Source organism: Panthera pardus, unplaced genomic scaffold, assembly GCF_024362965.1.
Source record: "Panthera pardus isolate Hobbes unplaced genomic scaffold, ASM2436296v1 HiC_scaffold_6, whole genome shotgun sequence".
NCBI lineage: Eukaryota > Metazoa > Chordata > Mammalia > Carnivora > Felidae > Panthera > Panthera pardus.
This window is the reverse complement of record NW_026526991.1, coordinates 93,220,645-93,233,330: the sequence shown is the minus strand read 5'-3', so window position 1 is coordinate 93,233,330 and position 12,686 is coordinate 93,220,645. Positions and strand designations below refer to the sequence as shown.

Here is a 12,686-nt window from a genome sequence, read left to right as displayed (position 1 = left end):
AATGATTATGAGTTTTCTATGACCTTTTGATATGATGCATTATAGTAATATTTTTTCCTTTCATAGAATTAATCCTATATGATTATATTATGGTTTTTATATACAACTGGCTTAGAGTTACTAGTATTTTATTTATATTTTTTCCATGTAATTTCATAAATATAGTTAGTCTTTAATCATATTTTACTATCAACTTTATGCTACCTTGTTGAATGCTAAATGAATTTAGAAGATGTTCATTTTTCATTTAACATTGCAATAGTATTTACGTAGACAGTAAGGATTATTTTTTGAGGCTTAAAACAATTAAGCTGATTTGGTATTATCTGTAATGGAAATTATAATTTCTTGTATCATTATTGTCCTATTTAAGTTTTTGTTTTTTGAGTCAAATTTTCATGATTATATTGCCTCTGAAAATATTCCTTTTTTAAGATTTTATAATTTAAGTCAAATGAAGTATTCTTTTACAACTGAAAATATCTTTTTCACAGCTTTATTTTTTATTCTCACTTTTTTGTATTTTTGTTTTAAAAGTTTTAATTAGAAGTATGAGAGGCTTTTATTTTATATTTTAAAAACCTAATGAATGCACCTTAAAATTCTACATTTTTTAAAAAAAATTTTTTCATGTTTTTATTTATTTTTGAGGCGGAGAGAGACAGAGAATGAGCAGGGGAGAGGCAGAGAGAGAGGGAGACACAGAATCCGAAACAGGCTCCAGGCTCTGAGCTGTCAGCACAGAGCCCGACGCGGGGCTCGGACTCACGGACCACGAGGTCACGACCTGAGCCGAAGTAGGACGCTTAACCGACTGAGCCACCCAGGCGTCCCTACATTTTTTAATAATAATTAATTTTATAAATTTCCTTTCGTTAGGCCATCGTTATTCTTTTAAATTTTGGCATTGAATACTTAAATTATTTTTTTTTAAGAGAAAATAGCACTTAGAGCTAGTATTTTTTTTCCCCTGGAGGATACATTTGAGTTTATGCCGTACATTTTGAAAGCTACTATTCTTTTAATTGAAGGCTATTGAAAAAAAATCTAAGTGATTAATTTAAAATTTTTATTATTTTAAAATTTTATTGTATTATGAATATTTAGATTTTTGAAGTTGCTACTGCACCCAAACTTGGTAGTTTGGCTTTGTTATAGGGAGGATATGGAGGTGATTAAGAAATACTGGGTCTGAAAGTAGCCCAAAGGCAGAGTGACCACACATCCTTCTTGATTGGATCCAATTGCTTTCTATATCTGCTATTCTGACCTAATTGTTACAGTACCCCTTTCCTTCTCAAAATACCGTGATAAATTATATGCTCATTTCAAGGCATTTCAAGGACCAAAAGCTCTCATAACATATGCCCAGACAGTGCACAAGGTGAGGTGCAAACATTTCAATGCTCTTTGAACCAGTTGCCCTGGACTCCTTTCTGCTCCTGCCCATTTCCCATTTCTAGTCCTGTTTCTGCTTGAAACCTCACTTTGTTTCTTGTACTTAATGGTTCTGTGTATGCCTGCCCTTCTGGATGACCCAGTGATTTGATATTCCTAGCTTGATGCTTGGTTCTCCCTAAGAACTCATCCCTATCTTACTTTCTCTTTCTGCTGGACTTGCTCAGCCAGAATGCCCGGCCACATCTGGCAACACCTGGGCCAGTCTCAGTCTCTCCCAAGGGAGAGAAGGGCAGGAATTTAGAATGTAGCAGAACCAGGACTATGGACAAGTCTCTAATGCTTATTTGGTGCTATCATAAGGACTATCCATTTTTCTTTTAATGTTTATTTATTTTGAGAAAGAGAGGGAGAGTGTGTGTGAGGGGCAGAAGGGCTGAGCAAAGGAGAGAGAGGGAGAGTGAGGGAAAGAGAGAGAGAGAGAGAGAGAGAGAGAGAGAATCCTAAGAAGACTCCATACTGTCAGCGCAGAGCCTGACATGGGGCTCGAGCTCACGAACTGTGAGATCATGACCTGAGCCGAAATCAAGAGTCGGATGCTCAACTGACTGAGCCGCCGGGTGCCCCTCCATTTTTCTCTTAACACAAAAAGAAGTGTGCGAGTAAAATAAAGTGAATTTATAAGTTATCACTCACTTTTCCACATCTGTTCTCTGTTTTTTCAAGTCTATGCTCTTGACTATTTTTGTGTTTTTTTTTTTTTTTTGTAAAATTGTAGTTAAGTTTGGTTGACAAAATCTAAGTGATCTAGTTAGTAAGCATATGGACGTAATAATTCTCTGATGTTGTTTCACGGGTAAACATTTAAAATTTCTATGAAATCTTTTTTTTCCCATACGGTGACCAGTTAGGAAATTGGAAATGATCGTGGCTCCTTACCCGGAGGGATCCTCTCTCACAGTACTCGATCACCCCAAAGATCATGGTATCAAGCTTCACGGTGCCGTAGAACTTGGTTAGGTTGTAATAGTCCATCTGAAGCAACTAAGATAACATGTTTATTTACAAAGCAAGTCAGGCAGGACGGAGCCCCACAGTACAAGTAATATGCTAATAAAACATGTCATGTTTTAGGTCTTTGGGAAGATGTATTGTTCTTGATACATTTGAATGTCAGTACATTTCTTACTGACGCTACATCGTACTCAACAGTTTTGCTTTTTTCAGCGAGGAGACTGGAATATGAACCTTTGACTATGCTCAAATCCTATCAGGGCCATTTTCCAGGACATGCTAATAGATTTCTAATATGTTTTATGCCATCAAACACCATTCTTCCACTTCTGCTGGTAGAATTTTCAACCAAGAGGAGTATAGTCACCCATTTCTTGGTCTGAGGGCTTATTTGTCACCATCCCCAATAACATCTTGTGCCACTGGAGACTTTGGTGCTTAGGCAAGATGGAGTGAGCTATTTCTCACTTAAGGATTTCAAGTAGGAGACACATACCTTGTTCAATTCTATCTTCTGTTTCTCAGTGAAATTGCCATCATTGTGCTTCAGATCCTTTAGAATCACTCGCTACAAAAATCAATTGAATTAAGGAGATAATGTTGTAGCATGACCACCAATATGCATATTATAATAATTTGCTGTGGGTCTATCTTCCCAGCATACTGTAAGCTCTTGGGAGCAGTGACTATTTTATTGATATTTATATCTCAGGTGCCCAGTGCCTGCCTTAGGCTCAGGTTTGAATGTTTCTTTAAGAATAACTAAATGAAAAGGGAGGGAGGGAGAAAGGGAGGAAAGAAGATACAGAAGTCCCACATGGGACTGTTGTATTCCCACTGCAATGCGCCAAAGTAGAACACTAGGGTAGTTTGGACTGCTCTGAACTCTTCTATTTTTTCTTTTCCTTCTTACACTCTATCACCTCTTAAAAATTCTATCTGTCTTTCAATTTTCCCACCATTGTGAGTTTGGTACCCTTGAAGCAGAGCCCTGCCCATCCCTGTGATAAGCTCCAAGAAGAGCCCCTTGGGCCAGCCCCCACCATTGCACTGCTACCATCAGGAGCCAGGGGAATGCTGGGCAGCAGGCCTGGAACATAGCCTATTGAGAGTTCAGAGAAGCAAAGGAGACTAGTCACCTTCTTGTCGTATTTGCACTGTCGGAGTCTCTGAATTGTGTCTCGTCTCTTGTCATCATCGATCTGGCACAAGAAAAGGCTAATTATTATAGAAACTTCGTATCTTGTCCCATCTACTGCCAAAGGCAGAGTGACTCTACCAGGTGGGCCCTATCTATTGGTTCACAGCATGCTGGGCAGGCTCCCTGTCACTACTCACATTCACTCTCCAACAGGGTCTTCTTTCCAGGGATCTGCTTCTCAAGCTTAACTCTGGGTCCTCCACCCTTTACCTCCCTGCTTGTGGCCTACTGCAGCCAGGGATTTCCTTTGCTTCCTTCTCTTCTGGCCCATTCTACTGGGAACCTTGGCCTGTAGCTATAGACTGGTGCTCTTAGGGAAGTGTGTTGTGCACTTGAGTTGCAAACTCGTGCCTCAGGCCCAATTAGCAATGCAAGTGAGGATGCTGGGCCGGGGGTCTAAGGAGGGCAGCTCTGGGTTCAGCCTAGAGTTGCCAGATCATCGATTTGTCAAAAGAAGCTGGTAATGTGGATTCTCCTGTCCCATTCCAAAATTTTTATATTTGGAAACTAATTTGAAAAAATGTTAAATATTAAATGAACACACACACACACACACACACACACACACACACCCCTACAGGCTAGATATGGCTCTTGATCTGCCAGACTTCTGGTCCAAGGGCAGAAGAAAGATTGAAAACTATTGCCTCTTTCAATTTGGTTTCCATAAAAACCTGTGATGTATTATAATATTGGTTACAACCTATCTCATAGGACCTTTTGAAATGTGAGTGAAATAAAGTACATCAAATTCCAAGCATGATGCCTGGCACAATGTAGATTAATAAATGTCAGTTGTCTTCTCTTCCTCTTCTTATTTTACAAATGAGCTACATAAGGGTTAAATGGCACTAAGTGTCACATACGGACAGACAGCAGTATGTGAGCTTGCTGTCTGGTGTCATATTCTTTTTACTGAGCCCTTGATTAGGTCACTTAAACTATTTGAACCTTAGTAACTTATCTGGGAAATCCTAACTGACAGGGATACTGGGTATCAAATGCAATAAAGTTCGTGAAATTGTCTTACAAGCTTAAGTGTTTTATCCTCAAATGAATTATCATCATCTTCATCTTTTTTTTTTTTTTCATCTGTTACTCATCCCTTTGACTTTCCTGATTTCTCTTTTTGTCTGGCTACTTTGGTTTTCTCTTCCTTTCTGTTTTAGTACAGGAATGTGCTCTTTCTCATCCCGTCCCTTGGTCTTGTTTCCTTATCCCTGCCTTCAGCGCATATGCAGGATTTGAACCACCGCCTGTGTGGTGGTGTGGCATTTTCCCCTCTTGCTGACTTTGGCTGACCACCTGGGGCTTTCTCCCTGCTTCACATGACTCACGGCACTGGAAGACCTCTCCTTACAGCCAGTTCCTGGCCGCCTGCTCCCCAGCCTTCCTGAAATTCAGAGTGACTCTGACTCCCCATGCCCTGAATCACCTCTATTCTGTCCCAAAGACTTACTGTCCCAAAGACTTACTCCTTAGCCAGATGAGTGGGCTAATCTGATTGAATTAACACATAAAAAATTCTGTAATGTCTGATGAGGGATGGATGGGTTATATTTCTAGGAATACTTACGCCTCAAGAAGACAGAGACACGATATTTTAGGCTTCGTCAAGAAGAACAAACATGAAGCGTGGGGTTTGAGACAGTGGGGGAGGCTTGTGAGGAGTGGAGGCATGGCTGGATGTGTGCAGAGGTGGGCCACGTGGCAGCCTGTGCTGGTGTCATGAGAAGCAGAGGAGTACTCACTCCTTCTAGAAGTCTCCTCTCCCCTCCGGGGGTCCTGCCAATTAGTCATGTAGGTCCAAAAATTCTCTCTTGGGAAGCCCAATAGTCTTATGATCGTCTGTACCTTTCTGTGAATTACTGCAAGGTGGATTTTTATCCTGACACTTGCCTGTGACAGAGTGGTCTTTGCGAATAGAAGTTTTATGTGTGAGCTTCTGAATGCAACAGGAAGGATGTTCAGAGAAGGAGCATTACTGGAGGCAAGGGAGACCTAGTCCTCGTATAGTGTGAGGGGGTCCTAGCTCTCGGAGACAACATGCAGGAGCTGGGTGGAGTGACAAGAGCTGGTAGGGTGGCTCCAAGGACAAACCTGACCCCGCCCAAGGCTGAGGGACCCCACTCATCTCTTCATGTGGAGGTTCTGGGTCTCCTTCTTCTCTTAGTATGCTTTGGTATAAAAACTCTGATAAAAATATGGTCAAAGATAGGTTTTAGGATCTCAGCCTTCACAGTGAGATAGACTAGGTTCAAACTGTGGCCATGTTCCTGAAGTTAACCTGTTAACCTCACAGGACTCGGGGGAAGATGAAACGGGTCAATGCATCTGGCACAGGAGAAGTGCTCAGCGTCAGCTCTTATTGGCAGTAATCCTGCTCATTAGCTGTGTGTGTTCTTGCACCTGTTTCCTAACCCCACATCGTTCAGTTCCCTCATCAGCAAAGTTATGATAAAGTTTAACTCTTGAGTTCCTTGTCAGAAACATTGTGGATGAGATAATATGGATCCAGCATTGACAGCACTCAAGGGGAGGCATTATTACTGGCTGCTGTGATATTTGCTGGCTGAGGGAGAGGGCAGGCAAATATCAGCAGAGGCCTCATTCTTCAGCAATGAGCAAGATAAGCCATACATCCTTAGGATGGGCAGAGTAGTAGCCAAGGTTACGTGGAACTCAAATTCTCTATCCTGACGTCTATGTTAGGGCAATGGAGGATCAATGAAAACATGGGAAGCTGAGAATTAGAAAATGTCTAAGTTCTAGACTCTCCAACAAATGATCCCTGCTTGGCCCATTTCTTACCACACTACCAGTCTTGTCAAATATCTGGCAGGTTGCACTAGCTCTAGCTTTCATACCTTCAGGCTAACATGGTTGGTTTCATTGGTCTCCAGAGGAAAGATATTTTCAGGAGGAATGTGGGACCATTTTTTCTGACGAAGTTCATATTCTTTCTTATATTTTCTGTGAAAGGAATAGAACCAGTCAATAGGTTTTTATTAACATTCATGCCATTTAGCTTCTGAACACTAAGAGAAATTTAGAACACTGATATTCTCAGGTAGATATGCAGTGAGACAGGTTAGCCCCATGGTGTGACTCCATATTCTTTAGAGTGGTGAATTCTGGCTATTAGTGGAGCTATAAGGATTTCTGAGTTTCTCCCTTCCCTTCCCTTCCCTTCCCTTCCCTTCCCTTCCCTTCCCTTCCCTTCCCTTCCCTTCCCCATTGTCCCTTCCCCATCTTCCCTTCCCCACCTCCCCTTCCCTTCTCTCCTCTTCCCTCCCCTCCTCTCCCCTCTCCTCAGGTCCTTCACTAAGGCAGCTCTTCACTATAATGAAGAATCTGAACTGATGATATGGAAACAGTAAGGAAAAACCAAAAAAAAAAAAAAAAAAATTAAGCTTGAAAAGCAAAAATGGTAATTTTTAAGCCACCAGAGAATATACCAGATTCCTAAACAAGCCAGTTCCTCTTATGCATTTGTGCCTTTAAAAAATAAATGTATAAAGAAAATAGAAAAGCATAGAGAAAATGCAACACGCATTTCAGCATTCAAAATGTCACCTTTTTAAAGTGTTTCTCCCAGACAGTATAGATAAAGCAGAATTCTTGGGTTATAGGAAACACAACTTTTTGTAGATATTGACAAATTATTTCCCAAAGTGGTTACACCAGCTGACCCACCCATCATTAGAATTCCTGTTTCCTCCATATTCTTAACATTTGGTATTATTAAACTTTTTTTTTTTTTTTACCATTATGATGTATGTGAAATGGTATTTAATTGTTGCTTTGTGCTTCATTTTTTCAAAATATAAGCTTTTCTTTTTAGAAAAAAAGGTGTTTATTTAATTTGAGAGAGAGAGCACATGCACACATGTAATCAGGGGAGGCACAGACAGGGAGAGAGAGAATCCCAAGGAGACTCTGTGCTGTCAGCATAGAGCCTGATGTGGGGCTCAAACTCACAAACCATGAGACCATGATGTGAGCTGAAATCAAGAGTCGGACGCTTAACTGACTGAGCCACCCAGGAATTCCCATTTTTTTTGATTACTAGAGAGATTCAATGTCTTTTCAAACACTAGTTTATTGCTTATTTTAACTTTGTTGTATAGAAAGTTTAGTTTTCATTATGGCCACATTCATTTTTTTTCTTCTGTAACTTACCTTAACTGAGAAATATTTTCCTAGTTGAGATCACAAAGTCATATTCTATTAATTTCTTCTAAGTTTTGAAGTTTGAGTTTCACATTTAGGTCTTTATTCCATTTATAATCCATATGGAATGAACTCTATATTTGTGTATAGTTTCAGGTAGGATTTTAATTTCATTTTTTTTTAGGATTTTAATTTCATTTTTTCCATGTTGCAAGCCTACTGTGCCAGTATCATTTCCCAATTGACTTGTAATATCACCTCTATCGTATTCCAAGTTCCATTGCTTGCTGTGTCTGATTCTAGAATCTGAATTTTTTCCATTGAGCTATTTGTCCTTGAGTTTGTCTTTGCTTGTGGTCATTTGACAAACTTCTACTCACCTTCTTAACCTCATCCGTGTGCCCTTATTAATGTCCCTTAAGCAGAAATGATTATTTTCTCCCTATGCTTTTCTGAGTATTCCTCTATTAAGTACATATAAAATAGTATATTACTGACCAATGATTATGATCCTAAGACCTGGAGGCAAAGTAGTCTTATAGCCTTGAAGGCTCTCATCTCTGCATTCCCAAAGACTCTTGGGACCCAAGAGAGCCAACTGTCATCCATATTGAATCAGAGGATGCCATAAATCATTCACTACTTTTCTTGTATAGGCAGCTGTAATGGAGAACTATGTGAATAACATCTGTCTACCAGATCTCATTTGGACACATCACTGCTCTGGCCATTGGGAAACCCTATCTCTGCCTCCTGTGTTTAAAGAAAATGGAAAATGCCTGTTCTGCACGTTATTGTCTCTTACCTTGTGATTTACCCCTATCTTAAGCTGACAATCATTTGGACTTGGTTTCTGAAGGACAACTGCCACATTGTGACCTTGCTATTGACTGGATTTATTATCCTCAAATTGTGGTTTCTGGTTACCTTCAACTAAATGACCGCAATACACTGTATATGTGTATATACATCTCAAATTTGGGGTAATGCAGTTACAGGACTCAAATTCTGCCTTCAGACTGAACAGAGAAATCTACTTCCTTTCCTGGAGAAAACTTTAACTGATATGGAACAGTTTGGATGCTCTCATAAGAAAGTATAGTGACACACAGATCAACACGTGTGATACACAGAGAAAAATTGTTATCTGGTTCAGTTGGGAAATGGGGATGATTCTGACAATATAATATGATAGAAAGTTTTGTGTGTTTAACATACACCGATTAAGAGGTAGTGTGATATTCACTCATTCATTTATATGTTCAACAAATATTTCTGAGTATACATTATGCCTCTGTCACTGTGCGAGGCAATTCATATGTCCAAATTGAGTAGAAAAACCAGGGAACTGATGGTCAGAAGGCCTGGCTGCTAGGCTTGGCCCTACACACTACCTGGTGGTATGATTAAAGACGAGCCATTAGGTTTTCTGGGTCCCTTTCCCCATGCGAAAACAGGAGGAGGTAGATGATTTCAAAGGACTCTTCCAGACTGAACACATAGAGACTTTGAAATTTCCCACAAAACGCCAATAAACAGCAGAATAGCTGTCTCTACCTATAGAGTGCCCATTATATGGTTGTCACTATACACACCTTATTTCAACTTCTCATAACAGGTCAGATGAGGATACCGAAGCTAAGTAACACATCATAATGCACTCAAAATCACACAACTAGTAAGTCACAGAACTGAGCTAGATAGGAGTTCAGGTCCCTCTGACACCAAGCTGTAAGTGATCTATTCAGTACCATTCTGCCCGTGATGTGGTCTTTGATGCAGAATGCCTTCATGATCTTCGATCTGTCTAGAAACCTTCTTGTGAATGTACATTATCATTGATGGCATCAGACTTCTCCCTCTCCCGCTCCCTCCCTCTCTGGATGGTGAGCACAGTGAGACAAAGAGGGTGACAGGTACCTCAGCACCAGAAGAGCGATGAGGAGGAGCAGAACCACAGCTCCTGTGAGGGTGAAGACCGCAATCAACAGGGCTTGAGGGCCTGTGGCAGAAAAGGCAGTGAAAAAATGCATTAGTAAGGATCTTTGAAGAGCGAATAAAAACATTTCAAAGACTCTAGTTGTATAATCTGATTTGAGGAAAGGGAAAGGAGAAACTTTTAAAAAATATTGATCTTTTATTAATCTCTTCATTGGTAGTTCAGGTCCTGCATCTGTGGTCTCTGAAGAAAATTATCTGGAATGTGCCAGGGGAAGTGGTTTAATTCCAGCTATCCTTATAATCTGCTCACTGTACTTCTTATGGGAATCACCAAATGTTACAAGAACATAAAATAGTTTTCAGTGCAGAGATAATTTTGGTAGGAAGCCCACCTAATCTCCTTGGAACTCCTATACCTAAGGAGGACTCATAGAGAAAGAGACAACTATTTTTTAAGAACAAGCACAAATCAGAAGAAAAGTCAGTCACTGTAGAATACCAAGTGACAGTGTTGCCTGCTGGTCCTTCCCAAGCACTACCAGGTCATTGAGGGAAGTCACTGAAGAATGTAAGTGACTTTATTTATTAGAACACTAGTTGTAGGTGGAGCTGTAAGGATGGAGGGATTTAAGAGACTCACAGAAGGGTAAGTGAAACCCAGGAAAATGTGGATCTAACCCAAGGAAGCATTGAAGCAGAATCTGAATCTACAAAGGAACAAGGCTTTATTGAGAAGGACAGCAGCAATAGTAAAACTGTGCAAGAAAGTCATGGTTCATATATGCCACAATGGATTCAGTTCAAGAAGGGGAAATGGAATGGATTCTAACCAATAGACAGAGTGCTATTTAGCTTTATATAAATAATGATGAAAATGTTTACTAATTTTCAACTTTTAGAATCAAATTGTAGGTAAATGGCAGAGGGCTTCATAGAGGTACAAAACAAATATTATCAACTATGAAAAATCAAAGAGAAATACAGGAGACTCTGGGAGATAAGAAGGAGGTAGAAGGAAGGATAGGGTCACTAGTTGGGAAGCAAGAAGTTTTGTATATAGTTGATAGAATAATACTAGAAACTTACGTGTATTAATTAAAACTACAAAGGCATCCAATAAATGAATTGACAAAAAATATATAGCTATAATGAGAAAAGGTTAGAAAAAAGTAGGGCTGGTGAAGATGAACCAAATCTTTCATCAGTACAAGAAATAAACAGATAACCTCTAATATTTATAAATCAAGAAAGATATTCATATTACTTAGAAATATGCAACAAACTAAAGTCAGAAGTGATTGAGAGACCAAAGTTGACAGAGACGGGACCAGGCACACTCACTTTCCACTATGAATATCTCTACTATTGGGTTTAAAAATCACATGAATGAATTTTTCGTCACTAAAATTTTCTCCGTGCTTTTTATAAGGGGTGGTGTTGAAGAATTTATGCTTTGCTGCTAATGTAGGATGTTGCCTCTGCTTGTTATCTTGTTTTCTGCTAAGGGAAAACCTACAACAAGTGAAAATTTGAGCGCTGGATTTCTGTTCTCATCAGGGAAGAAACTGATTAGTACTCTGGATTTGGAGTTGCAGTATGGGCATGTTTGACTGTGTGAATTCTGCTTATTACTGTGATCATCACTTCCCTCACCTAGCCACCACTGCCATTGCCATCACTCTCCAATTCCACACAAAAAACGAAGTCAACACAAGAAATACAATTCTACTCATCAATGATTCTACTCATCAGTCTACTAAGATTACACATCCCCCTAGACTAGAACATGAATTGGAGGGACTAGGGGGAGCTTCCGCTGGGTCATTGCCCATCTCAATTCCTATATGCCCCCTACAGTATGAACATCTCACTGCACCATATTTAAATATACTATATACTATTTAACTATAGCAGTTGTTAATTCAACATACTTTTCAGTTTTGCTTAAGTTAGTCAAGTCACAGTATTACATTAGTTCAAAGGTCAAGCTTCTGCTGCTGTGGTTATCACATTCTATTTAATTCCATTTACAGTGAAAGTAGAATGATTTTATAAGCCCACAGTCATATGATAGTTAGAAAGAATCTTAGAGTTAGTTAACAGATGTCCTGATTTGAAGGAGGAAGAAACTAACACTTGGAGAAGTAAATTGATTGAAATTAACACAGGGTGGATTAGTGCTGAGTAGAAATGAATTTATAGTTATCTCATATTGTTCCTTCCTTCCTTCCTTCCTTCCTTCCTTCCCTCCCTCCCTCCCTCCCTCTCCTTCCTTCCTCCCTCCCTTCCTCCCTCCATCTCTTCTAAGGCACTAAGTTGGGCAAGCAGACATGAATAAAGAATAGACCCTACACTCACACAGTATATGGTTTAAAAAGATGTGTAAACCAATAAGTGTGATATAAATTCTATGCTAGAAGTCTGGTGGGATTTGGGAAAGATCAATGGGAAGCTAAGAAAAAGCTTAGAAAAGATGAAATTCAAATTAAATGTTGAAGATGAGTGGCTGTTTACCAGTTGTATGGAGGAGTGATACATTTTAATCAGAGCGAGTAGCATCACTGAAGACACAAGGGCACGAGGTTGCAAGACCACCTCCCACCATTTTTTTAAGGAAATAGGAGGAAGTTGAGGGAGTAGGGAAGGGATTTCAGGCAAGATGAAAGAAAGATAAGTCTGGAGAAGTAAGAAGATAAATGGACATTTTGTGCTGTAATAAGTCATTTAGACTTTATTCTATGGGTAAGGTAGAGCTGCCAATTGAGTGTTAGCAATAATGCAACAATATGACTGGATCCACGCTTTCATTCTGGTGGCACTGTTGGTTAGACTAGAGGTGGGCAGGAAGCAGGACTGAAGCAAGAAGTCAGGTGGATGTTATTGTAACCCAGGAGGCAGATGATGATGGTTTAGAACATTCCCTGGCATTAAGTAAATCTTTGTAGAATGAATGAAACCA

General features: G+C 39.7%; 1 protein-coding gene across 4 annotated transcripts in view; it reads right to left on the bottom strand.

Annotated features, from left to right (window-relative positions):
- GUCY2C (guanylate cyclase 2C) overlaps positions 1-12,686 on the bottom strand; it is an 82,238-nt gene that overhangs the window by 24,601 nt on the left and 44,951 nt on the right. For all 4 annotated transcript variants that reach the window (XM_019452048.2, XM_019452050.2, XM_019452049.2 and 1 more), the window contains 5 exons: positions 9,707-9,788; positions 6,481-6,586; positions 3,552-3,614; positions 2,909-2,980; positions 2,338-2,442 (listed from right to left, as the gene is read on the bottom strand). In XM_019452048.2, the coding sequence (XP_019307593.2) occupies positions 2,338-2,442; positions 2,909-2,980; positions 3,552-3,614; positions 6,481-6,586; positions 9,707-9,788 (428 nt within the window). The remainder of the gene's footprint in view (positions 1-2,337; positions 2,443-2,908; positions 2,981-3,551; positions 3,615-6,480; positions 6,587-9,706; positions 9,789-12,686) is intronic.